Source organism: Pristis pectinata, chromosome 6, assembly GCF_009764475.1.
Source record: "Pristis pectinata isolate sPriPec2 chromosome 6, sPriPec2.1.pri, whole genome shotgun sequence".
Lineage (NCBI taxonomy): Eukaryota > Metazoa > Chordata > Chondrichthyes > Rhinopristiformes > Pristidae > Pristis > Pristis pectinata.
The window spans coordinates 22,687,506-22,714,428 of record NC_067410.1 but is presented as its reverse complement, the minus strand read 5'-3'; the positions used below and the strand labels follow the sequence as shown (position 1 = coordinate 22,714,428).

The following is a 26,923-nucleotide window of genomic DNA, read 5'->3' as shown; positions in this document are numbered from 1 at the left end:
TCATCAAGAAAGTTAACTAAAAACAAGGGAACACATTTAAACAAGCAGGCTTTGTATTGATTTAAACATTGGTAGCTCTAGTAAGATCAATGCTACAGAGGTTGTTCCAAGGATCTTTGTGGGTAAGAGCTTATAGTCCTTACTGTTTACCTCTACCTGGCACACAGGTCATTACTCATGGTAATTTTTTGATCCAATTCTCTCAAGTTTGTGGCTGGTCTAACAGCAGTTGAATGAATGGAACCATAGTGAACTATTAATCAGCTGTTGTTGCAAGAGAGCAATGTTTGAAGAAAAGCCTGGTCACCAATTATGTGGAAAAAATGTTCACAGGTAATTGAGAGCATAGATCATGGTAGTGCAGATAATAGGGTTTTGTTTTATCTTCAGCTTTGAAAAATAAACATGCAATAGTGCAACTATTTATTTTGCTGTATTTGTATTGACTGCATCTAGTGAAGGAACTTAAAGCTGGATGACAGGACAACGAAAATCTGGTAATTACTCTCAGTATTAGTGACAGAAGAACCTGTCTCAGTTGATGAATTAAGTATGTTGCTGGTACTTTAAATATTGCCATGGTATTAAAGATCTTAGATTGTCTAGTATTTTTCTCTATACTTTTTTGATACTAATTTACCAAATGGACTTTTGACCAGGTAAAGATATCTCTTTACCTATGAAATTCTATTAGCCACATTTGGATTCCCAGTCTTCAGGTTAATATGAAATGGGCTGAACGATTGATTGGTTGTTTTCAGTACAAAGCCTTTCTTTAATATTGAGGTTTGTGGTTTACAGTTGGGTTCCATTGATTCTGCAATTATTTTTTACAACATAGAAGGTGGTCATTTTGGCCCATCAGGTTTATGTTGATTCTCAGAGCAACCACATGAATCCAGTTCCCCCATTAATTTCCCTGTAATTTATTCTCTCCCATATGCCATTTAACTCTCCTAGCACCCTTGTACACTTGGGGTAATTTACAGTAGCCAATTAACCTACCAATCAACATGCCTTTGGGATGTAGGAGGAAATCAGAGCAACCACTGTGCTGCTCCATGATTAGAATCTGTGGCTGGATAGGAACTCCGATAGCTTCTATCTAGTTAAATCATGAATAGACAATGAAAATGTCTGCCATTGTTGGAATAGTGAAATTGGTTTATAAATATTACTATACTCTGTTTACTAATTGTTGTGAGTTGTAATAGTTCTCAAATCATGGGGGTGATCAGATTCCAATTGAAAGCAACCCAGTGTTTTGTAAGCTATCTTTTTAGAAATGTTCTTATTAAATGTTTTTGTTAGGGTTAAGACTTTGAAAAAGGCTTGAGCATTACTAAGAGATATAAACCAGATGGGTGGAACTTTTATTCCTTTTCCCACACAAACATTCTAACCCAGCCACCTAAAGATTTTGCTATAAGAGGAAATCAATGACTACCTCCTTTGGTGTTGAGTCTGTTCTAGAGTCCCAAATTGTGATTCAGTGGAAATTCTATACTTAACTAAAAGTGGTTTGAAACTGATTTAAGGTGTTGAATTTATTCATTACCATCTAAATAATGCTTTGCTTGAAGAGCTTCACAAAAACTTTGGACAATAAAAGCATAATATTTTAACACATTGAGGTTCTTGTCGATGGATTGGTCACAGTAACAATTGGTTCTGTTCTCAACAAGAACATGTCAGAAATAAAGGAAGCTTTAGTTTATAAGTCATTCAGTTGGCTGTGCGATGGAAATGTCACAAAATTAAAAATTAAAGAAAGTAATTTAAAATCTTGAGGTAAAATCATGCTAAAGTAGAGCAAGTGAGCTTAATAAAAGAGATTAAAATTGCGGTTTAGCATGCTTTTGGAATTCATTTGAAATGCATAGCTTCATGATGAACATCATTGCAAGGGAACGGAACTAAGTTGCAGAGAACTAGGACTGGCTTGATGGGTCATTATGATTTTATAAATCCACGGCAACAAGTGCAGCCCCAGGTATGCCTTGTACAGTGTCTTGCCAGCATGCATTGTGAACTTCCTTAACTCATTATCCCCCAAAACATTTGCATTTTTCTGATGTCCATTGGCATTTGTAAATTGCAAATTCTTGCACTCAAATATGGCACTGAGTACAATGGATTGTACTTGATTCAGTTGCAGTACTATAGATCTGACTTAATTTGAGAAAAGGGTGAAATAAATAAATAGGTTTCCAAAATAATATGAGCAATGTTACAAGAAGTGATATTTGCATGTAAATCAATACAGTTGGAAAAAGGTGCCTGTGCAGCAAATTCCATTAATGTTTCTTGGTTCACATATAGTATGTGAATTGTAGAGCTGCATGAATTCTGTCAGATAATTTATGCAAATATCAAATTACATTTGTAAATGTTACGTGCCACCTATAGGAATTGGGTCTGAATTAAGTCACTTCTTGAATGAATTATACAAGTTGTGGAATAGTGTTTCTAAATATCCTTAATTAAGAAGGAAGACAAACATCAAATGGGGGAAAAAAGTTTAAAAATATACTGTGGGATTTCATTGAATTTGCTTCTAATTTCCACCTACCTGCAACTTTGGATGATATGACTTTCAGTTTTCCTTTCAAATTCCCTTCTCCATTTCTAGCAATGGGCTTTGCACTGGCATTTGACTGCAATAATCTATGGACTTAACAATATCTATATTATGTTTCCTTCCACTCCAATTTCTTGGAAAACATCCTTTCCCAAATTCCCTATTTTTGTCATGTATTTTTTGCATCTCCACTTTTATAGGGCTTTTCCCTCCATGACTATTTTAGAAGAACAGGAAGGTTTATATTACATTTTTCACATTAGATTCCCACAAAAGGTCTGAACAGCCAGAAGTAGTACTATTCTTTTTTTTGAAGCATAGTCATCAATTATATATTCACCACCCTCCTGAGCTAGCGTTTCTTAACAGTACTTGTTCCCAGTGAAATGAACATGTTATTTCCCTTTATTTTGCAGTTTGGGCAACGACTTTACCATTGCCCTTCATTCCCTCTCCATATGAGATCATCACTTGTCTATGACTCAAATTTTAATCTTTCCCTCTTGCTCTAACCACTCTATCTGTACCATCTGCATTTCAACCACATTCAACACATTTTCTGGAATGGCATCTTGGCATTCTCTAGCCTCTGATTTGAAAGTTTAATTTCATCTCCTTAGGCCTTAGCTACCTCAAGGCAAAGAAAAGTAGTAGTGCTGGAATGCTCATAAGCCCTCAAAGTGTCTGTAAAGAAGTGATTTAGCTTTATAAGTGTAGACTTGTCAGAACCCAGTCTGGGCAGCAAGTTGCGTCCAGCATTTACACTTACTGGATTCTCCCAAGCTCGTGTTTACATTTTGGATTTGTAACATATATGCTTTTTTTTCTATTTGTGTCATACCTCTGCAGTGTGTGTGTGTAAGGGGGTGGGAGGTGGCTTTCATTCTTTATGGTGTTTGAATTTCTTCTGCCTGCTTCAAATAACAGTTGAAATATTAATATGTCTTTTCCATTCACAAATGCTGACTAAAGTGTTCTTTAGATGCAGCATTTTTTAATTTGTACAACTGTGGTCATTTGAAATAATATATTATCCTAGATAAAGTTTAAAATACTTTTTCAGCAAATTAAAATTATTGGCTATTGTAGCCGAACGCGGTGCGTTGCTGAAAGGAAAACTCAGAGACGTGGAGGCTGAACCGGAGCACACTTTGCTGAAAGAAGCAAAATGCACGCACGTGCAAAAATACTCAAGAGCCTCTCCGGCGGATGTGATGTAAAATTCCTGCCAGAAGGCCCGCCCCGCGGTTAGTCTATGATGTGCTCCCGCGGCCGCCGACGGCGGTTCGAGTTCCATGAGTACGGGCCACTACACCACCACCACCCCCCCCCCACCCCCCAGAAATGTCCATCAGGGGCATGGGACCCCCAATCTGTGTGTCCCTCTTGGGTGGTCTGCCCCGCCGGCGCGGTGAGGGTACCTTCACCGGCTGCTCAATGTCCAAATGCGCTGGTTTGAGGCGGTCCACTGTGAAAGTCTCCTTGTGGCCACCCACCTCCACGACACATGTAGATCCGTTGTGCCGGATCACCTTGAAGAGTCCTTCGTATGGCCTCTGTAGAGGTGATTTGTGCATGCCCCTGTGAATGAAAACATACTCACAGTTCCGGAGGTCCTTAGGGATAAAGGACAGTGTAGTGCCATGTCTGGAGGTCGGAACTGGTGCCAGGGTCCCTACCTTGTCCCACAGCCTCGTCAGCACTTCTGCTGGCGTCCCTGCTGGACCTTGGGCCTCTGGCACGAACTCGCCCGGGACCATCAGGGGAGTGCCGTAAGACCAACTCTGCCGAGGAGGTGCCCAGATCCTCCTTGGGGACCGTGCGGATGCCCAGTAAAACCCAGGGGAGCTCATCTGTCCAGTTGGGCCCTCTGAGGCGTGCTATCAGGGCTGACTTGAGGTGCCTGTGGAACCACTCGACCAAGCCGTTGGACTGTGAGCGGTACGCTGTGGTGTGATGTAACCGGCTGCCCAGGAGCTGCGCCAGTGCTGTCCACAAACCTGATGTGAACTGTGCCCCGCTGTTGGAGGTGATGTCCATTGGGAGTCCGAACCTGGCGATCCAGTTTGCGGTGAACATCCTGGCGCAGGATTCGGTGGACGTGTCCGCTAGCGGCATGGCCTCTGGCCATCTGGTGAACCTGTCGACCATGGTAAAAATATACCTGGCGCCCCGGAAGACGGGCAGGGGGCCAACGACGTCCACGTGGATGTGCTGAAACTTTCCGAGCGTCGGCTGGAACTGCTGGAGGGGTCCTTCACATGCCGCTGGACTTTGGCGGTCTGGCAGTGTACGCAGGTCCTGGCCCAGTGTCCAACCTGCTTGCGCAAACCGTGCCAAACGAATTTGTCCGCTACCAATTTGATAGATGCCCGAATGGACGGGTGGGCCAGGCCGTGTAGCATGTCAAACACCTGTCGCCTCCATGCTGCTGGTACCACAGGCCGAGGTCTGCCAGTAGACGTGTCGCACAGGAGCCGAACCGCTGTTGGGCCGACGGGGACATCCTCCAACTGGCGTCCCAAAACAGCGGTGCGGTAGGCCGGGATCTCAGAGTCCGCCCGTTGCGCCTGCGCCAGCGCCAGCGCCGTGTAGTCGATCCCTGGGGCTGAGGTGGTCACTGAGTGGATATGGGGGCAGGACAGCGTGTCGGCAACCACGTTGATCTTCCCTGCAATGTGGTGGACATCTGTGGTGAACTCCGAAATAAAAGAGAGGTGCCTCTGCTGCCGAGTCGACCACGGGTCTGATACCTTTGCAAGGGTGAAGGTGAGGGGTTTGTGGTCTGTATACACGGTGAAATCCCTTCCTTTGTGGAAATACTGGAACTGCCAGATAGCTAGGTAGAGCACTAGCAACTCCCTGTCGAAAGCACCGTACTTAACCTCCGGTGGTCGCAGGTGTCAGCTGAAAAAGGTGAGTGGTTGCCACTGGCCCTCGACGAGCTACTCCAGGACTCCGCCAACCGCCGTGTCGGAAGCGTCGACTGTGAGAGCCATGGGTACATCGACTCTCGGGTGCACTAGGAGGGCCGCCTTTGCCAATGCCTCTTTGGCCCACTTGAAAACCTCCGTGGACTCCGCGTCCCATGCCACATCGTTGGCCTTGCCGGCCATCAGACCGAACAAGGACCTCATGATGCGCGCCGCCAGTGGCATGAAACGATAGTAGAAATTTACCATCCCCACAAACTCTTGCAAGCCCTTGACCGTGCTGGGTTTGGGAAACTGGCAGATAGCCTGGACCTTGTCCAGGCAGAGGGGTGGCTCCATGCTGGTTGACCCTGTGGCCCAAGAAGTCGATCTCTGTCAGCCCGAACTGGCACTTCGCTGGATTGATTGCCAGTCCGTGGTCGCTCAGGCGCTGGCAGAGTTGGCGCAAATGTGCCACGTGCTCTTTGCATGACTTGCTGGCCACCAGGATATTGTCAGGACAAAATCCAGGCCTCGCCCCACCGAGTCCATAAGCCTCTGGAAAGTCTGGCGGTGTTCTTGAGGCCGAAAGGCATCCTTAGGAATTCGAACAACCCGAAGGGGGTGATGAGGACTGTCTTGGGCACATCATCGGAGTGCATGGCGATCTGACGGTACCCCCAGACCAGATCGATTTTTGAAAAGATGGTCGCCCCGTGGAGGTTCGCTGTGAAATCCTGGATGTGGGGCACCGGGTATCAGTCGGCGGTTGTGGTGTTATTGAGTCTCCTGTAGTCCCTGCAGGGCCTCCAACCTCCTGCGGACTTGGGCACCATGTGCAACGGAGATGCCCAAGGGCTGTCTGAGCGGCGGATGATCTCCATCTCCTCCATCTTCCGGAACTCCTCCTTGGTGAGGCAGAGCTTGTCAGCTGGGAGCCTATGGGCTCGGGCATGCAGCGGTAGTCCTTGTGTGGGGAGGTGGTGCTGCACACCATGCTTGGGACTGGTAGTGGAGAACTGTGGGGTGATGATGGAGGGGAAATACGCCAGCACCCTGGCGAACTCATCACCCGAGAGTGTGACGGAGTCTTGGTGGAGGGCCGGGAACTAGGCTTCTCCGAGCTGGAAGGTCTGGAATGTCTCGGCGTGGACCAAATGCCGGCCCTTCAGGTCGACCAGAAGATGGTTGGCCCGTAGGAAATCCGCCCCTAGTAACAACCGTGACACCGCTGCTACCGTGAAGGTCCAGGTAAAACGGCTGGGTCCAAAATGCAGCGGGATGGTACGCGAGCCGTACGTCCGGATGGTGGTGCTGTTCGCAGCGGTGAGGTCGGGGCCTGGGGCCACGTTACGGGTGTCCATGTTCAAGGGGGGAAGGACGCTGATTTCGGCCCCAGTGTTCACCAGGAAACGTTGCCCAGAGTGTCGGTCCCAAAGGAACAGGAGGCTGTCGCAATGGCTGGCGTTTCCCGGAAAGGCACACGGTGGACGGCAGCAGCGTGCGTTTGATCCCCATCTCTGCTGGTAAAAGCCCCATTGATCCGAACCCTCATCCTTGTTCCCCGTGGGTCTCAGTAGCTTCAGTTGTGGGGTCTTGGTCTTAGGCTGCGCAGTCGTGGTTAGGCAGATGGAAGCCACTCCCCGCTGCTTACTCTGCCACAAAGTGTCCACCCTGGCCACGAGGCTGCGCGGGTTGCTGAAATCTTCACCCGCGAGGAGGAGGTGAATGTCCTCTGGCAGTTGCTCGAGGAACAACTGCTCGAATAAAAGGCAGGGCTTATGGCCATCCATGAGCGCCAGCATGTTGTCCATCAGGTCGGACGGCTTGCGGTCACCCAGGCCATCCATGTGCAGAAGCCACGTGGCTCGTTCGTGGTGGGAGAGTCCGAAAGTGCAGATGAGGAGCGCCTTGATCTTAGCGTACCTGTCCTCCATTGGTGGATGGTGTAGGAAGTCGATGATCCGGCCTGCCGTGTCCTGGTCGAGCGTGCTGACCACGTAGTAGTTCCACGTGGCTTCAGCTGTAATGCCTCTGATACTGAACTGGGCCTCAGCCTGCTCGAACCAAACATGGGCCTGAGCGGCCCAGAAAGTCAGGAGCTTGAGTGAGACTGCGTTGTGAGAGTCGTTGGAATTCATGTCGCGGGTTCCAGATGCTGTCTGGAAGCGTCGGGGTCACCAAATGTAGCCGATCGTGGGATGTTGCTGAAAGGAAAACTCGGATGTGGAGGCTGAACCAGAACACACTTTACTGAGAGAAGAAAAACGCGCGCGCAAAAGTACTCGAGAGCCTCTCTGGCGGACGTGACGTAAGGTTCCTGCCAGAAGGCCTGCCCCGCGGTTAGTCTACAACGCGCTCCTGCGCGTCCTCCCGCGGCTGACGATGGCGGTTCGAGTTCCGTGAGTACAGGCCGCTACACTATGATCAATACTTTAAGTCTGATGCAGTTTGTCTGTCAATGCGTGCTGCAGCATGACAAGTGGCATCTTTGAGGTTTTTGAAGACCAAGACAGCTAACTGAGACAGGAGTGGGAAATTGAGATGAGGGAGTGGCAGGGAGCTGGGTGAGTCTGTGACTGAGTCTGAGTCTGACAAATTGACAAACACCAAGGGTTCGATCACTAAATTATCACTAAAGTTTGAGGAAGCTAGTTACACAGAAAGAACAAGCTTGAGTCAGACTTCCACATTTTGGCTATTAGAAAGTGGCTATAAATAGCTTAATTCTAAAACAACTCCTTCTTATAATGGGATGAATCTATCTTAAGATAATTGAATGGGCTTCATGAAGAGTAGGTGAACTGCCTCAATAGATAAGATATCTTTATTAGTCACATATACATCGAAACACACAGTGAAATACATCTTTTGCTTAGAGTGTTCTGGGGGCAGCCCGCAAGTGTCACCATACTTCTGGTGCCAACATAGCATGCCCACAACTTCCTAACCTGTTCGTCTTTGGAATGTGGGAGGAAACCAGGGCACCAGGAGGAAACCCACGCAGACACGCAGAATGTACAAACTCCTTACAGACTGGCCAGAATTGAACCCGGGTCACTGGCGCTAAAATAGCGTTACGCTAACCGCTACACTACTGTGCCTGCCCTTACTGGTTTATAATAGCTTATTACACTTGGCAATGAAGATAAAAATATACCCATGTATCAGGTGAAGAGATCTGAGTTGCCTTGGTTTCAGCTTACTGCCCTATAGATGACTGAAAGCCTGCCATGTGGGAGAGTAGTATTGTTGACATTTGGCTAAGCCCTGAGATGGAGCTGTTTAATAAAACAATGTAGCTATAGTTTTGGGGTCCAAGAAAGATGAATGAACTAGCTCATGCACTTTATATAAGTACATCATAGTATATTATTGCAAGAACGAAAAAGCCTCGTAGGTAAGTTCTCCTACCTGAGGAAAATCTACAACATAGGTGGAAAATCATACTTTAAAAATGAGATGTGTGATAAAGGAGTAAATATTTTTCAGCTTTTCCTCAGGACCAGTTAAGGTAAAGCCCTCAATTTGTACTGTCTGGATTGATTTTTTTTTCAGAAGTTAATACTCTCTGCTTGGCCGATCCCAAGTTTAAATCCCTCAAACTAATCTGAATAACCTATTTTTTCAAAGGTTGTATTTATCTTTACCATTTCCTGAGTAGTCTGTTCAAGTATGTAAATTGGTTTCAGTGCTAACTGTATTCTGAGCTTGCATTCATGACGCACGATTATGGCATTCAACTGTTTATATGGTTTAAGTTATCTGCAGTCACTTTATAATTTTGAAAATGTGGAAGTCTGACCTGAACCTTGTTCTTTCATTGTAGTTTCTCAGTTTTCTCAGCCTCTGCTAGTAGTCTAGAGGTCTGGTGCTGGGAATGAGTCTGAGACCCCATGCATCACCAGCTGCTCCCAGAGTCTCAATTGTTTAAAAGATGTGAATTCTTTTGAACAGTATTATTTGGATTGCACTGACAAAAAAAACAATCTATAAGTTTTTTTTAAGACTTGACTACACTGGCAGCAGCAACCTCGCATTCCTGATCTGCCATAGAACAGTACAGCGCAGGAACAGGATCTTCAGCCCACTGTGCCGGCCAGGATGCTAAAGTAAACTAATCCCATTTGCTTGTGCATGATCTATATCCCTCCATTCCCTGCCTGTCCATGTGTCTGTCTAAATCCCCCTAAACATCACAAGCATATCTGCTTCTACCACCTCCCCTGGCAGTGTGTTCCAGGCACCCATCTCATTTAAGCTTTTCTCCCTCTCACCTTAACACTACGGCCCTAGTACTTGACATTTCCACCCAGGGAGAAAGGAATCTGACTATCTACCCAATCTATACCCCTCAGCCTTCACTCCAGAGAAAACCTCACCTTGTAGCTAATGCTGTCTAATCCAGGCAACATCCTGGTGAACCTCTTCTGCACCCTCCTCAAAGCCTCCTGTAATGCAACAACTGAAACTGCACACAATACTCCAAAGTTCCCATTTTTTCTGTAGAATAGTTCCATTCCAGCAGGGAAACATTGCATCATTCCAGCACTTATGTTAACTCTTCTGAGATGGTAGCTTTATTCTATGAACACAAAAGTAAAATCATTAATATTTCTTATAAAGTGAGGCATTATAAACTTCAGAAATGTCCTAAATATATTTATGTCAATGTGTTTTGTAATTGGCCTAGTCTACCGAATGCAAACATGTTGGAGGATGTGGTGTCAATTACGTGATCAACTCAAGTGAGGAGAGAGGAAGAGAAGTGGAGCTACTTTTATTGGAGGTTACCATTGATGTAGTGATGCATGAATAATTCTTATGAAAAATATATTAAATAAAAGAGAGATGAAAATCTGGAGAATGTAGATTAGTTATTTAATAACTGTGTAAACTAAACAAAGTCAAACAAAATCTGAGCATCATACAAATGTTTCTGCATGATAATGTAGCTGCAAGACATCCTGTTAGCAAAGGAAATAAAGAAATTGCCTTGAAACCACAAAACTACTTTGGTAAGCAATGCCATTCTGAATATTACAGCTGACTGTGATGCTGTTATACGTGTTGCTGAAATAAATTGTTCAGCATCTTCGATTTTTTTTAATTTTTGGTAGATTATCTGCTTGTCCTAATGACCTAGAATTATTTTTGTTATTTTCCTTAACTATAAAAAGTTAGCGAGATCTGCAGTAATGTCAAACTCCTTGTGTGAAGTGAAACCTTTTCGTTAAATAACAATAAAGTACATAAGCTCATTGATGTGGTGCTCAAAGTGAACTCTGTCAAAGCACTGCGTATGTTTCCTGAAGACTGCTACACAAGATCAGGATCATCTGGTTGAAAGGTGGGCTCCAGGCCATATGACAACTAGAAAAAACAAGGCCACTGTAGCAGATGGCATCCCTGCTGAAGTTCTAAGATTTGGCAAAGAGAAACTTCTAACATAGAAGAGGGAAGGGGAGAACATACCAGGAGACTTTAAAGATACTGTAATCGGGGCTATGTTCAAGAAAGGAGTCTGATTCCATTAATCATGGAGGGAAATCATTGTATGGATCACTGTGGTTGAATTCCACCAGTGTCTGAAGTGATCCTTGTTGAGATGTAGTGTAGATTCTGTCCACTTGACATGATCTTCACTGTATGACAACATCAAGAAAAATGCAAGGAGCAGCACAGCCTTTTTCCAATCTCGCAAAAACCTTCAGCTGTCAAACAAAAAGGATTGTGGAGAGCCCTCCTCAGTTTGGGCAACCCTTAGAAATGTTGTCTCCCATTTTATGTCTGCTGCACAAAGACATGCAAGCTGTGCTTCTAACCACTGCATGCAGAGTAGGTGAAGGAACGATGTGTCATAGCGGTATTCCTTTTCTCAATCTTCCTTGCAGCAAAATTGCAACACCCCTCCAATAAGCTCACCACTGCAGTGGAGTTAATGTACAGGACAGATGGGAACTGTTCAACCTTCATCACCTCCACTCCAGAACCAAAGTCACTCCAGCTTCAAGAACATTGCACAGGAACAGGGCCTTTGGCCCATGATGTTATGCTGAACTAATTAAGCTAATGACATCCCCTCTGTATGCACATAGGCCATATCCTTCCATTCTCTGCATGTTCATGTGCCTGCCTAAGAGCCTTTTAAATGCCTCTATCGTATCTGCCTCCAGCACCATTCTTGGCAACACATTCCAGGCACCCAGCACTATCTGTATTTTTAAAAATAACTTGCCCCACACTGAACTTTTCCCCTCCCACAAGTGCATGCCTTCTAGTATTAGACATTTTGACCCTGGGGAAAACATACAGGTTGTTTACTCTACCCCTGCCTCATAATTTTATAAACTCCTATCGGGTCTCCCCTCAGTCCCTGCTGCTCCAGAGAAAACAATCCAGTTTCTGCAACCTCTCCTCATAGCACGTGCCCTTTAATTCAGGATCCATCCTGGTAAACCTCTTTTGCACCCTCTCCAAAGCCCCCACATCCTTCCTATAATGATTGAATACAATACTCCAGATGCTGCCTAACCAGAGTTTTATAAAGCTGTAACATAACTTCCTGACTCTTGAACTCAGTGCCTCAACTATTAAAGGCAAGCATGCCATATGCCGCCTTTACCACCCTATTGTGGCCAACTTGTGTGGCCACTTTGAGGCAGTTATGGACTTAGATACAAGATCCCTCTCTACGTCAATGCTGTTAAGGGTCCTGCCACAAACTGTGTACTTTCCCTTTACACTTGATCTCCTGAAGTGCAACACCTCACACTTGCCCAGATTAAACTTCACCTGCCATTTCTCCACACATATCTGCAACTGATCGATATCCCACTGTATACTTCGGCAATCTTCTATGTTATCCACAATACCACCAATCTTGGTGTCATCTGCAAACATACAAATCCAAGTCATTTAAATATATATATCACAAATAGCAGAAGTCCCAGTACGGTTCCCTGTGGAACACCACTAGTCACGGACCTCCAATCGGTATAAGACCCATCATCTACTATCCTGTTTTTTTATAAGCAAGCTAATTCTGAATCCAAATGGCCAAGTCACCATAGATCCCATGCATCTTAGTCTTCTGGATGAATCTATCATGAGGGACCTCGTCTACTGCCCATTGAATTATGTTATTGAGCTGCCATATGCAGGTGATGCACGTGTCGGCTGAGCTCTGAATGATCATGGATTCATTCACTGAAGTGTATGAGAGAATGGGCCTTGCACAAAACATATGTAAGGACCTCAACCAACCGTTCCCCATTGCACAACAGCAACACCTTGCCCCACTCACTAACAATATAGATCCATTTGAAAAAATAAACAAACTAAACAACCTAAGGCAAAGCCTGGCACCAGTGATAAAATTTACCACTTTCTTCACGGCATCAGTATAAACTTTGGCCATTTGAGGAAAAGCAGGAAGACCAAGACATCAATTCTAATATCAGGCTCTAGATTTATTAAACTGCTATGTTCCCCACTCTCATTTATTCATGGGAGATGCGAACTACCTTATAGCAGTCACCTCAAAGCATAGAAGAGGTTTTGCCGATGGTGTCTCTGCAATATCTTCCAAGTTCATTGGCAGGAAAAGTGAATCAATATCAGCAAACTTTCCCAGGTCAATGTCGCCATCAATAGGCTCTAGTGGGCAGGCTGCATTTATGTGTCTGATATCAGATTCTATAACAGTTGCTCAACTCTGAGCTCTGAAAGGCAAGTGATTTCCTGGAGGACAGAAAGCACATCAAAGGTCTTCTCAAAGCCTCCTTGATAAAAATGTAACATCCTCGCCTGTAATATCCTTGTGAGAATCCCTGGTCCATGATCACTCAAAATGGAGAAGAAGCATGCATGATGGCACTGAGAACATCAAGTCTTTTTGGGAGCATGTGCTTTCCAATTAAAAATGACAGGAGCACAGAAACTCCCAAACAATCCACCCACCTGCCTCATCAAGCACTTTCTGCCTCACCTGTAGATATAGATTCTGCAAAGGCCTTAGCAGCCACATCAGAGCCTATACAACTGGTGTGGAAGGAAATCATTCTTCACCCAAGGGGCTGCCCAGGAGTAAGTGCTCCTGGCCACATGAAAGATGTTTAGAACAATGGGAATAAATGCGCTGGCAGAAATATAAAATAATTAGTAAATAATATTGCTAGTTTCCTAAAATTTGAGACTTGAAACAGCTACAGTTTTAGAGTTATAGAGTAATACAGCACAGAAGCAGGCCTTTTGACCCAACTTGTCCATGCTGACCAAGATGCTCACCTAACCTAGTCCCATTTGTCTGTGTTTGGCCCATATCCCTCCATGTACCTGTCCAAGTGTCTTTTAAATGTAATTGTACCTGCCTCAACCACTTCTTCTGGCAGCTTGTTCCATATATGCACCAGTCTCTGTGTGAAGAAGTTTGCCCCTCGGGTCCCTTTTAAATCTTCCCCCCTCACTTTAAACCTATGCCCTCTAGTTTTTGATTCCCTTTCCCTTGGGAAAAGATTAAGTGCATTCATCCGATCTATACCCCTCATGATTTTATACATCTCTATGAGGTCCCCCCTCAATCTCCAAGGAATAAATTACCAACCTCTCCCTATAACTCAGGCCCTCAAGTCCTGGCAATGTTCTCACAAATCATCTTTGCACTCTTTCCAGCTTATTGATGTCTTTCCTATAACAGGGTAACCAAAACTACATAATACTCCAGATGTGGCCTCACCAACGTCTTGTACAACTGCAACATAATGTCCTAATTTCTATACTCAATGCCCTGACTGATGAAGGCCAGCATGCCAAACGCCTTCTTCACCACCCTGTCTACCTGTGATGCCACCTTAAGGGAACTTTTGGTACCGTGTTGAGATTCTTAAAGCAGAGCTTCTAGCCTGGAAATCCTGTTTTTGGCACTCAAAACCAGAAACTAAAGTGTTGATTGGAAAAAATAATCCAGGCCTGTTGTACATGTCTAAAAACTGCAACGCTTCTGAACAGACCTTGTATATCCTAACAGGTATTGGCCCAGAATTTGCGGAAAGTGGTTTCTCGCATTTGTCCTATTTTCCTTTTTCTGTCAGCTTAACTTATGTTAACCTATGTGTTGCTGGACATGCAAGCTCATAACTCTGTGGTAAGAGTAGTGGGGAAACTGGGACCTAGGTGAACCTCAGGATCAATAATCTGTCTTTCTAACCAATGAAATTTAAAGATCAAGAAAGAAACCGGAATGATTGGGAAGAAAATTGAGTTAATTAGTGTCAAATCAAAAAATAGACAGAAGAGAGAGATTTAAGTGATTTCTTTTTAAAAGGAGTAAGAAAAATAATTGAAATATTTAAACCAAGGAATTCAGTTGCATAATGTTTTTTTCAGTGCTATGTGGTTGAAAATCATTTTATTATGTAAATAACTGAAATGCAACAATTTCCTGGCCATTTTGCGTCACTTAGAACTTTTAACTGGGCATTTCCTGTCATGAAACATCCTTGCAGTTACCACATCAGTGAGCAGGGCTTGATATCATTCCCTGTGTAATGTTACTTTTAGGGAATTGGATGGGGAGGGGAGCTTGGACCACATTGTCCTTGGAGGATGCCTCTCATTAGGCACTTTCAAGACGAGTAGTTTTGCTACCACAGTGCTGTCCTGCAGTTAAGTAAGATGCTTGTCTATATCTTACCATGAATATTTATTGTACATCTGCACACCTCCATGTTCAGCCCATCCCTTGGCCTCTGATCCATCCCACCAAACCTCTTCTTGGATTATTGAAAGAAGCCATGTCAGGGGTAAATCTTCATGTTTCTGTAGTTTAGTCTCAGTCTCAAATTTCATATGGGTGGTAATTCCTTAATGCACGAGGTACATGTGGAAAGGGGAGAGATGTGGGACAAAATTACCTACTCCTGTTGTTTCTTGTGTGAGCTTGTTAGGTCACCACCTACCTATTAAATGGTGTGGACAGGACTGCACAACCTGCTACCTCCTCCCCCTTTCCACAATCAAAAGCTGAGGTGGCACAGATATATCATGCTAAACCTCAAAGTGTACCACAAAGAAATGCCAGTATTATGAAGTCCATCTTGATTGACCTAATAGTGAAGGTAGTTTCAGAAATGCAAAGAGCTTTTTGAGTTGCATTATTTCCATGACAACATAAGTTGAAGTGGGTGAAGCCAGCTACACATGTTTTGGCTCTTAGCACTTTCCACTATTCGTGTTTAACCCAATGGAGGTCTTAATAATTGTAACCATGTAATCTTCCATTTCTGAGTCTTTGGAGATCCAGTTTCACAACTGAAATCTGTAGAGCTGCCAGTGATGTATTACTTGGTGACTGCAATGTACAGGCTGAATTTCTTCAACAAACCCTGTAGAATAAGAATTGGCAGATTGATTGATATTTTACAGGATGACTTTTCAGTTGCACTGAGTTTTGTAATCTTTTTGTGGCAAGTATCTGAAAAGAATGGAAATTGAATTTTGAAGGGATCATTCATAACTTTATCCACTTAGTTCTTCAGTATTATGTTTGGTTATATTCACTACTATAAGGTTTGGAATGTTTTATGTGTGATGGAAGGGAATAAAGCAGAACAGAGTTGTTGGGAAGGTTAGAACAAGCTTGGAGCATTGAGAGCCACAGAGGCAGCAGGGATAATCATGAAGAAATAAGACAAGGCTTTAAAATGGCAGACTGTGAAGCAGCATCAGACTATGGTGTTAAATTCAGCTTGCAAGCCAAGTGACACACCAGTAGCAGCCACAAATATCTGAATGTTCGCATTTACAAGAAACCTAATTTGGCATGAGGTTTTCCAATTCAAAAAAAAGTGACTTCTGAAAATTGTGACAGTCATTTGCAAGTCTTTATTTGAAGAAGGTCAATATATTTTTACACTAATACATTTGCAGTTGCAATATAGTACCTATTTACAATTGGAATTTATGCACAGTGAACAGGATAGTGTAAGATTAAAAACAGATCAATAAAAAGGAAAAACACATGACAAATACAATTCAATGTGGATAAATGTGCAATGATATATTTTGGGAGAAACAAGATGGAGAGGTTGTAAAATCTAGAAGTGGGTGCTAGAGCAGAAGAAAGGATTCCTTGAAAGAAATACAATGAAGAGTTTCAGATATCTAACTAAGTTAAAGTATTAGAAATACCTCAAACACATATAGGATGTTTGCCTTGGTAAAACTGGTCAATCAATACAAGAACACACATGTCATGCTAAGTCTTTACAAATCACTGGTAGCCTGGAGTATTATGAGCATTTCAGGAAAGAGATCAAGGCCTTGAAGTGGGTGCAGAGGAGATTTATTGGGATTATGTCAATGATGAGAAATTTCATTCATGTGGACGGATTAGAGAAGCAGTGATTGTTCTTTAGAGCAGAGGAAGAAGCCCCAAAACACAAAAATAGTGGAATCTTGCTACAATTCCACAGTGAAACTACACCTGGAATTCTACATACAGATTTGATGTCCTTATTTCAGGATGAAGATACTTGCATTGGAGGCAGTGCAGAATAGACTCATGAAGGAGTTGTATTATAAGGACATATTGGGTAGATTGGTCCTATTCTCAAAGTTTAGAAGAATGAGAGTTGATATTATTGAAACAGATTCTGAGGGATCTTGACAATGTAGTTGCTGGGAGGATTCTTGTAAAGGCTAGTAGATTCTTGTAAAGGCCTAATAGATTCTTCTATTAGGCTTCTCGTAAACCCCCTTGTTTGTGAAATCTAAGGGCATAAATTCAGAGTAAGAAGTCATCTCCATTTAAGAGGGAGATGGGGAATTTTTTAAAGGGTTGGAACCTTTAGAATTCAATACCTTAAAGAACTGTGGAGGCTGAACTATTGAATTTATCCATAGATGAGAGGGACATATTTTGATGCTGTGATCTTATTGAATGAGTGAGGGGGTGTATGGCCTACTGCTGCTCCAATGTCTGACCTTTCCTGTGTTCTTATGTGAGAGAGGGATCTGCTAACCAGATAGCATGATTTTAAAATAATCAGCAAACAAAAGCGACGGGATAATGAGAATACTTTTCTCCACAAAGAAGATCTGGAACACCCAACCATTAAGGGTGGTAGAAACAGATTCTGTAGGAATTTTAAAAATTCGGTCAGCAGTACTCAAAGGGAACTAATATGCAGGATTGCAGGGCCAAAGCTGGGGTGTTGGCCTAAGTTTGGTATGTTTTCCAAAAAGCAGTCATGGAGCCCACTGAATGTGTGCCAGCCTTGTGTGCTGCAAAATTCTGTAGTGCTCTGAAATCAGTTTTATATTTCACTAATCATGGCTTTGACCCCAAATACATTACTTTATGAGATCTCTCGCTCACTTCTGATATAGTTACGCAGCCACAATGGGATATCCTTGTGTGTGGAGAGTTGAAGAAAATGGGTGACTCAGCCAGCACCAGTGAGATCAGTGTGCTGTGGAGGTGGGTCAGTGGATTTAACACAATACATTTTAAAAGTCTCTCATCATTATTAAATGTCAAATGTCAAGACCCTTTAGTCTTGGCTGCTTGGTAGTTTTTGTGATGTGGGGGAAACTATAGGAAGCCTTGGTTAACAATTTGATTTGATTTCTCATCTTCTGATTTATCTCATATGAAAGACTTAAGCCAAACATAGTCTTTCAAAGTGAGCTGTTATTGATCTACTAATAGTATAATTAAACAAAATATTCAGGCTTACTTTTGCTGTTTGCCATATTCCTTTAGGTCACAAAAGCTTAATGAGATTCTAGGCATGCATGACTGGGGCTTGTGTCCAGAAACATAGCTGATGTGTGCATCAGGAAGCAGCAATGCCTGTAGATAGGTGGTGAGACTAAGCATGTTGTTGGGGCATGGTTGGAAAAGAAGGGCACAGCTGTGGAAGAGTAGGATTCAGCCAGGATGAGGACCACTGAATGACTGCCACATGGGATGGATGTGGACTGCTTAAGAAATGAAGTAAAGGATGACTAGAAAGTGGGAGCACAAAAGGGGCATGACCTGATGGATTTACATTGATGAAGAAAACATCATGACTCCATTAGCTTGAACTCTGTGTACTTTTATGTTGACTTCCTCTCAATGTTAGGCTAAATGGAATAGAAATTTCTCCTTGGATGTCCTAAATCTGAAAAACTGCAATATGGTGAAGTATACATGTTGTACACCGTTTCTGAAATTCTATTCCACTCAATACAATGGAACCAAATTTTGTTAGCATAGTTGAATGTTTCACTACATTGTGTATAAAGCATCTGATGCAGGATGAAATTCCATTCTCTCACTTATAATCTACATGCCATGCCACTGTAAGCAGCACTTGGTGTTCAATTAATAGAAGTACTTGATGAAAAAACTTCCAAATTTAACAAATTCACAGTCTTTACTGTCAGTCCATCTGGTTCAAGCATGGTTTCTGTGGTGGCTGTTGGACCTATTGCAGGATATTGGAGGGGGTGGAGGATATCGTAATCAATGTGTGAGCACAATTTCTGGCCCTTGAAGAAAAAAGCATGTTGAAAAGGTTCATCATGCAGAAACTAGAGCTGACAGTTAATCACCAATAACATATGTGGTTAATATTAATGCAAATGAACATGTTAATCATGCACCACAGCCCGAGAAAACACTTTTAAAAGAGATAAAAATTATCTATTCCATATAACATCATCTACCTTGGATTTCTAATCAAGCGATGCTGATCATATTTGCAACCATTAACATGTGCCATCAGCAATGGGATTGGGTGAAGCTGAAGGTCCATGCCAGGTGTACGCTACCCTGTAGCAGAGTTGTAAGGCTCCTGAGGCAGGTGCATTAACAGGAGCCTTAATTCCGTGTTTCACATAGGAACCAAGCTACAACTCCTTGCAACCAAGTAAAAGAAGTCAGCTGATTCTATTGTGGCTGCACAGTTCTGCTGTGCTTCTGTCACCGAGGCAGTTATATGCGATGGAAATAATCGTAGCAGCGCTGGTGAACACTTGAATCGCCTAGGCATCGAAGGCTGTGGGCCAAATGCTGGAAGATGGGATTAATATAGATGGGTGCCCACCAGTTGACCTAGACATGATATGCTGAATGGCCTGTTTCCATACTCTATGACTGCATGTATGCAAGTATATGACACAGCACTGTGAACACTTCCTTTCATTGCTGACCAGCTGGAGAAGATGATATCCAGTGACGAAGATTTTGGCTAATAGACATGACTCAGCCCAGGGCTTGATTTTGTCTCAGCAGGCACCTGATTTTCCTTGCTGCCGTTGAATTTTGTTAAACACATGGCTTCTTTTACAATATTGCCTTGCTTTCATAGCAGGATGTCTTTGTGTCTTTTTAAAATAATGTTTTCTTTACCTCTGCTGCATGAGTAACATGTTAATTTCAAAATTGGCAGTCTGAGTTTCTGTATGACCAATATCTCCACACATTCTTTTCCTTCCCTATTTTTCCATGTGCTAAATTAAACTTTAAGCTGCAGTGTTGAGTCTGTGACTTTGTGTTATGTGCTCTGTTCAAAAATTACAGTAGAGCTTCTGGCAACATGTCCTTGCCTGGTTTATGTGTAAACTCACTGTTTCATTTTCCTGATCAGTTCTGTCCCCAGCCTTCTGGTGGTATATGGTTCTGCAGATATTGGTCACCTTGCAATATCATATCCACAAATATCTATTCAATGTTTTTCCAAGCTTTAGCAGTGAGTGAAATCAAACTATTTGATATTGGGATATTTGGTCACCAGTGGTGGGGTAAAGGAAATGGAGGATGTGTAAAAGTAAGTAATTAGAGAATTGAAGAGATTGGAAGGTATTAAGATAGGAGAACAATACAATGTCCATGGAGGGGTTTGTGCACAATGAGAATTTTAAAATGACATCATCTTTAGAGGTTATTAAGCCAAACCAGTTTCTATTAGACGATTAAAAGACATTAGTATTAACTGTGCTATTGTGATTTAACCATTCAGCAGTTCTAATTATTGCAACATTTTCTTTATCTGAGCTGAATTTTTATTTTTTAAAATTTTAATCAGAATATACTTTTTTCAAATTAAAATTGTAAACATGTTGTTTGTTGTTCTTTCTCTCAGTGCACAGAGCCACAGAAATTATTCAACATTGCAAATGAGCTTCTTCTTACAGAAGAAGCCTATGTGAAAAGGCTTCATCTTCTGGATCAGGTAATGGAAAATATTAACTTGATTCAGCTTGCAGTTAAAAGTTTTAAGGCACTTAGTCACCTGCTGATTCATAGCTTTGGAGTCCTCAAAATGAACTTGGGATTTATTAAAGGTTTGTATCAAAATGTCATAAAGGAAAAAGTGTTGTTTAAAAAAAACTTTGGCATATAAAAGGAGGTAGCTAAAACAAGCCACAATATGCTTCAGGACAGGAGAGAGAGCAATGGAACAAGAGATGAAAGGACAGAGATGATTGTTTAATTCAGGCTAGTCTTATAGTTTTTGTCATGTTGCTTTTTTCAGCTGGTTGACCAGTGAACTATTCTGGATCTGAGTCCTAACCTTGAGAATCAACAATTAAATAACTTTAATTAAAATAGTGAGGTGAATGTTATACAAATCACAGTCATTGATTTGTATAACATTCACCTCACTATTTTAATTAAAGTTATTTAATTGTTGATTCTTAAGGTTAGGACTCATTACCAGAGTGCTGTCCTTTTAAACTTAATGTTTTATGTCCGCTAAATAATCTGAAAATTGATTTTATCAATTTAAAGTAGCCTGTGTTGTAATACTTGTTCTAACCTGTTTGTGAGAGGGTGATCTGAGAAATTTGCACCAAAGGAAATATGTTTTCATATGTGACTGCATGGCCATAACTTTAACAGTTATTTCACTGGGTTCTAGCCATTGCTGTGGAAAATTGCCCAGTTATGTCCGTTTCGCAAATCCAATCCAGCTAATTACCGCCCAACCAGTCTGCTCTCAATCATCAGCAAGTTGATGGACAGTATTGTCAATCTGTAGGTACTATCAAGTGACACTATTGCCTGCTCACTTCTGCTCATTTTGGGTTTCACCAAGACCATTTGGCTCCAAATCTCATCGCAACCTTAGTCCAAACATGGAGGTCAATCATCACAGGTCCAGGACATCACAAGAGTTCTTCAGACAGTATTCCAGGCCCAACCATCAGCTGCTTCCAGTACGACCATCTGACCAACATAAGATTAAAAGTGGGGATATTCACTGTTGATGACACAATACACAATTCTATTCCCAGGAAATGAAATGGTCTATGCCCACTTGCAGCAAGGCCTTGACAATATTCAAGCATAAGATGATAAGTGGAAAGTAATATTTGAGCCAGAAAAGTGCCAGGCAATGATGCCTCTCACTTGTTGGAGATGTAACTACCTACCCTTGCAAATGGTCATGCCACTAATGTCAAGACCCCACCCAAGGATATCCTTTGGATCATCACTGACTAGAAACTCATCAGGGCCGGCCATGTAAAAATCATGGCTATGAAAACAAGTCAGAGGCTGGATATGCTGTAGCAACTGAGACTTCCTGATAGGTGTTTAAAAAAGTAAGCGACTTGCCATCACTTATAGGGCATAAGTCAGGAGAGTGATGAAATCATCTCCATTTGTCTGGATGAGACCAGCTCTAACCACTCTTTTTAAGAAGGAAGGGAGGCAAAAGACAGGAAATTATAGGTCAGTTATCCTGACCTATAATTGATAAGATGTTAGAGTCCATTATTAAGGATGAGGTTTAGAGGTAGTTGGAATCACGTGATAAAATAGGCTGAAGTCAGCATGGTTTTCTTAAGGGGAGATCTTGCCTGACAAATCTGTTGGAATTTTTTGAGGAAGTAACAGGCAGGATAGACAAAGAAGAGTCAGTGGATGTTGTTTACATGGATTTTCAGAAGGCCTTTGACAAGGTGCCACACATGAGGCTGCTGAACAAGATAGGAGCCCGTGGTATTACAGGAAAGGTACTAGCATGGATAGAAGATTAGCTGACTGGCAGAGTGGGAATAAAGGGAGCCTTTCCTGGTTGGCTGCCCGTGACTGGTGGTGTTCCTCGGGGCTGGTATTGGGTCTGCTGCTTTTCACGTTATATGTCAATGATCTGGATGATGGAATTGATGGCTTTGTGGCCAAGTTTGCGGATGATACAAAGATAGGTGGAGGGACAGGTATAGTTGAGGAAGCAGGGAGTCTGCAGAAGGACTTGGACAGGTTGGGAGAATGGGCAAAGAAGTGGCAGATGGAATACAGCATAGGGAAGTGTACAGTCAAGCACTTTGGTAGAAAGAATAAAGGTGTAGGCCATTTTCTAAATGGGGAGTGAATTCAGAAATCAGAGGTGCAAAGGGACTTGGGAGTCCTCGTGCAGGATTCCTTAATGGTTAACTTGCAGGTTGAGTTGGTAGTAAGGAAGGCAAATGCAATGTTAGCATTCATTTCAAGAGGACTAGAATATAAAAGCAAGAATGTAATCCTGATGCTTTATAAGGCATTGGTCAGACCACATTTGGAGTATTGTGAGCAGTTTTGGGCTCCATATCTAAGGAAAGATGTGCTGGCATTGGAGAGGGTTCAGAGGAGGTTTACAATAATGATCCCAGGAATGAAAGGGTTAACACACAAGGAGCATTTGATGGCTCTGGGCCTGTACTCGCTGGAGTTTAGAAGGATGAGGAGGGATCTCATTGAAACCTACTGAATATTGAAAGGCATGGATAGAGTGGATGTTTAGAGGATGTTTCCAGTAGTGGGAGAGTCTAGGACCAAAGGGCACAGCCTCAGAATAGAAGGATGTTCCTTGAGAACAGAGATGAGGAGGAATTTCTTTAGTCAGAGGGTGGTGAATCTGTGGAATTCATTGCCACAGATGGCTGTGGAGGCCAAGTCACTGGGTATATTTAAAGTGGAGGCTGATAGATTTTTGATTCGTAAGGGCGTCAAAGGTTATGGGGAGAAGGCAGGAGAATGGGGTTGAGAGGGAAAACTAAATCAGCCATGATCGCATGGCAGAGCGGACTCGATATGCCAAATAGCCTAATTCTGTTCCTATGTCTAATGGTCTGACAACAGTAAAGAAGATCAACACCATCCAGGACAAAGCAATCCACTTGATTGGCTTCCCATCCACCACTCTAAATACTCAATCCTTCCACCATCAGTGCACCCTCTGCAACATGTGCCATTCTATAACATACATTGCAGTTACTTGTCTCGGCCATTTCAACAGCACATCCATGACCACGAAAAACAGGAGTAGCAGTTGCATTGGCACATATCACCTGCAGGTTCACTTCATCCTGACTAGGAAATACATCACCATTCTTTTGTGCTTGCCGGGTCTACATCTCAGAACTCCCATCCAACAGCATTGGTATATGTGCAACAGCGTATCAAGAAGTTGGCTCATCCCCATCCTGTGAAAGATAATAGGAGATGGACAATATCTGCCAGCCTTGCCAGTGATGCCCACATCCTTAAAAATGAATTTAAGAAAATGTTCTGCTCAGTGTTACATAGGCAAAAAGAGACCAGTTGGTTCATCAAGCCTTTTCCACTCTATCATGGCTAATCACATCTTCGTCCTCTCAGCCATGTAACCTCTTGGGAAATGAAAGTGTTGGGAGTTGGAGTAAATCCCAGAGTAAAAACTCCAAAAGAAAAGTTGCCCTCTGCTGCCTCAACTGATCAAAACCAATCCAATAAATTATATTAATGAGTAAAACTATTGATTTATTCTATTTAGGATAGGCAATGGAAATTTTCCACTTTGAAACAAGCTCTTTAATTTATATTATTTGAAAGGATGCATTTTGGTTGCTGTCTTCAATTACATAAAATGTCTCTTGCATTTTTGCAACTAATTTGCATGAGCAATAAAGTAATATGCCTTAATTCTGTGACAATTCCATTTATACACAATGTGTGTATTTTGCAAAAGCCACAGTGAATATATGGAAATAATACACGCACAACTCGTCAACTCTTTTAAGCCTGCTTGAATCACAGAATTTAGCTGGGTAGTAGATGAAAATTATCACGTGTGCTAGTAACATCATTACCGACACTGCTGTGCTATCTGATGATTTATAATCCTTTCTCATTCTTTATTTATTCTCCTGCTTGAGGCAAATGTAGTACCATTCATTGTGTCCTTTGTTTATATGAACTTGGCAGCTTAAAAGCACTTAAACATTTTGGTGATTCAGGCTGGACGGTGTGACTTAATCAAAATAATAGTGCATTCTTGAAACATTTCCACAGTAGTAAACAATGAAATTTTCACCATTAGTTAATTTCTATTAAATTTAAAGGTGTATTATTCAAAATTGTTGGGCATTCATAAGTTATAAACATTAACAATATTTGGAACATCAGTGAGTGTTGCACCTTAAGGCAGTTAGGTAGAGGTTTCATTGTCTATAAATGCAAGTGCTTGTCCATTTGCTCTATAAATTGGCTGCGAATTTCATACTGTGATGTTACAGGCACACACGTCTCCAATTGTACACACGGTACTGTGATATCAGCATGACATCTCATTTTTTCTATTTGTCATCTTTAAACTCAATGGAGATGGATGGTATTTTCTGTGCTAAGAGAAATATTTTCTGCTCTGTGTATACAGGGTATCTAAAATGCCAGAGGGAGCATATAATTAAAATTAACAATTTACCAAAGTTTTCTCCAGCACCTCTTGCTAAGATAGATTTAGCTTGAGTGGTTTTAAAAATATCTGTTATATCTTTGATTGTCACAATAGAAATAATGGCCTTAACATTATTTTTCTGACAGAATTTGTAAACCATTCCTTTATTGGGTGAAACAGTTTATTTTCATCAATTTTGTTTAAGCATATTATCTATTGTAACGGTTCTTTACTTAGGTGTTTTGCACTAAATTGAATGAAGCTGGCATTCCACAAGATGTGATTACTGGAATCTTCTCAAACATTTCCTCAATCTATTGCTTTCATGACAAATTTCTTCTGCCAGGATTAAAAACCAGAATTACGAAAGAATGGTGAGTAAAGAAAATGAGAAACCAAAACTGGCCAAGTCTGAAACATTAAAAGCATGCTGCTGGCAATTAATTTCAAATGCTTGTTTGCTGGCTACAAATCATGAGTGGGTTAGAAGATGGCTGATGTTTGAAATTACATCTTTTCTGATTGTACCCTATGATCCATGTTGTTTAAAGAAAAAAATGGAAGATTTTTAAGAGATTGATTGATTTGTGTTCCAGATCATTGCTTCGAAATTAGGAGATCTACATACATGATGTATTTGAATAATTTGGCAGTCAAACATTGAAACTAAAATTCATTCCAAGAATTTCTCCACAGTTGTCACAGCCTACACCACTTCATTCCAATGTTTAGATGTTGACAAATTCAAAACCTGGGGAAATGGATTCCATGTGATGTATCTCGTTATTCAGTATGCAACTTTATTGCTTTTTGGTTCACAGAACTAAATTGCTGGTATGTGCAGTTCAAATTGTGCAGTTCAGTGAACCTAAAAGCAATAAAGTTTCACACTGAAAAGTGAGATATGTGACATGGGATCCACTTTCCCAGGATCTGAATTTGTCAACATTTAAACATTGGAATTAAATGGTGTAGTTTGTGAATTTAATGGAGATGTTAACTTACATTGTCCTGATATGTCGGCTATCAATGTTACAAGAAAATAATTTCTTACCGAACAATATGCCAAGAACATATATAGATTAACATCCCTATCTTATGTGCTTGTGCAGAGGTGTTTTCTGAGATGCCTTCCTTCCCATGAGACAGGAATCAAGGTCTTATTTTTCAGTCAAATGTTTCAAGTTTCATAATGAAAACAGAAAGTGCTGGAGATATTCAGCGAAACAGGCAGCATCTGCAGTGAGAACAATAGAGCTAATGTTTCGGTTTGATAATCTTTTGAAAGAACTTGAATTGTGCTGCCTAACCTGCTGTGTATTTCCAGCATTTTCTGATTTTATTTCAAATTTCTAGCATCTGCAGCTTTTTACTGTTACAGTTCTGTAGGAGAACTACTCCCCAGTTTTTTTTTCCTTCCATGATGCATTAAATTCTTTACTTTATTTAACTTAACTATTGATTATTTCAGGCACTTTAAGTTCAGACAATTTTGAGAGCTTTCAAATATGATGTCTGAAAAAGAAGAGATTTAAATTACCTGTTTATAGTGCATTGCTAACAGTTGTTGATTGATGCTTTTATTCATGACTTGATAATTGCAAGTATCTTGATGATCAAAAAGGAAACATTTTCTGGAATGCAAGGGACGTTGCTCACAGTTGTTGGAATTGCAGTGCAATAATATTTATTAAAGTATTTTAAATTGATGGTAACCTTAGAACTTAGAACATTAC

The 26,923-nt window shown here is 41.9% G+C and overlaps 1 protein-coding gene across 6 annotated transcripts in view; it reads left to right on the top strand.

Moving 5' to 3' along the window:
* fgd (faciogenital dysplasia) overlaps positions 1-26,923 on the top strand; it is a 207,185-nt gene that overhangs the window by 130,658 nt on the left and 49,604 nt on the right. For all 6 annotated transcript variants that reach the window (XM_052018413.1, XM_052018407.1, XM_052018409.1 and 3 more), the window contains 2 exons: positions 20,628-20,717; positions 25,425-25,561. In XM_052018413.1, the coding sequence (XP_051874373.1) occupies positions 20,628-20,717; positions 25,425-25,561 (227 nt within the window). The remainder of the gene's footprint in view (positions 1-20,627; positions 20,718-25,424; positions 25,562-26,923) is intronic.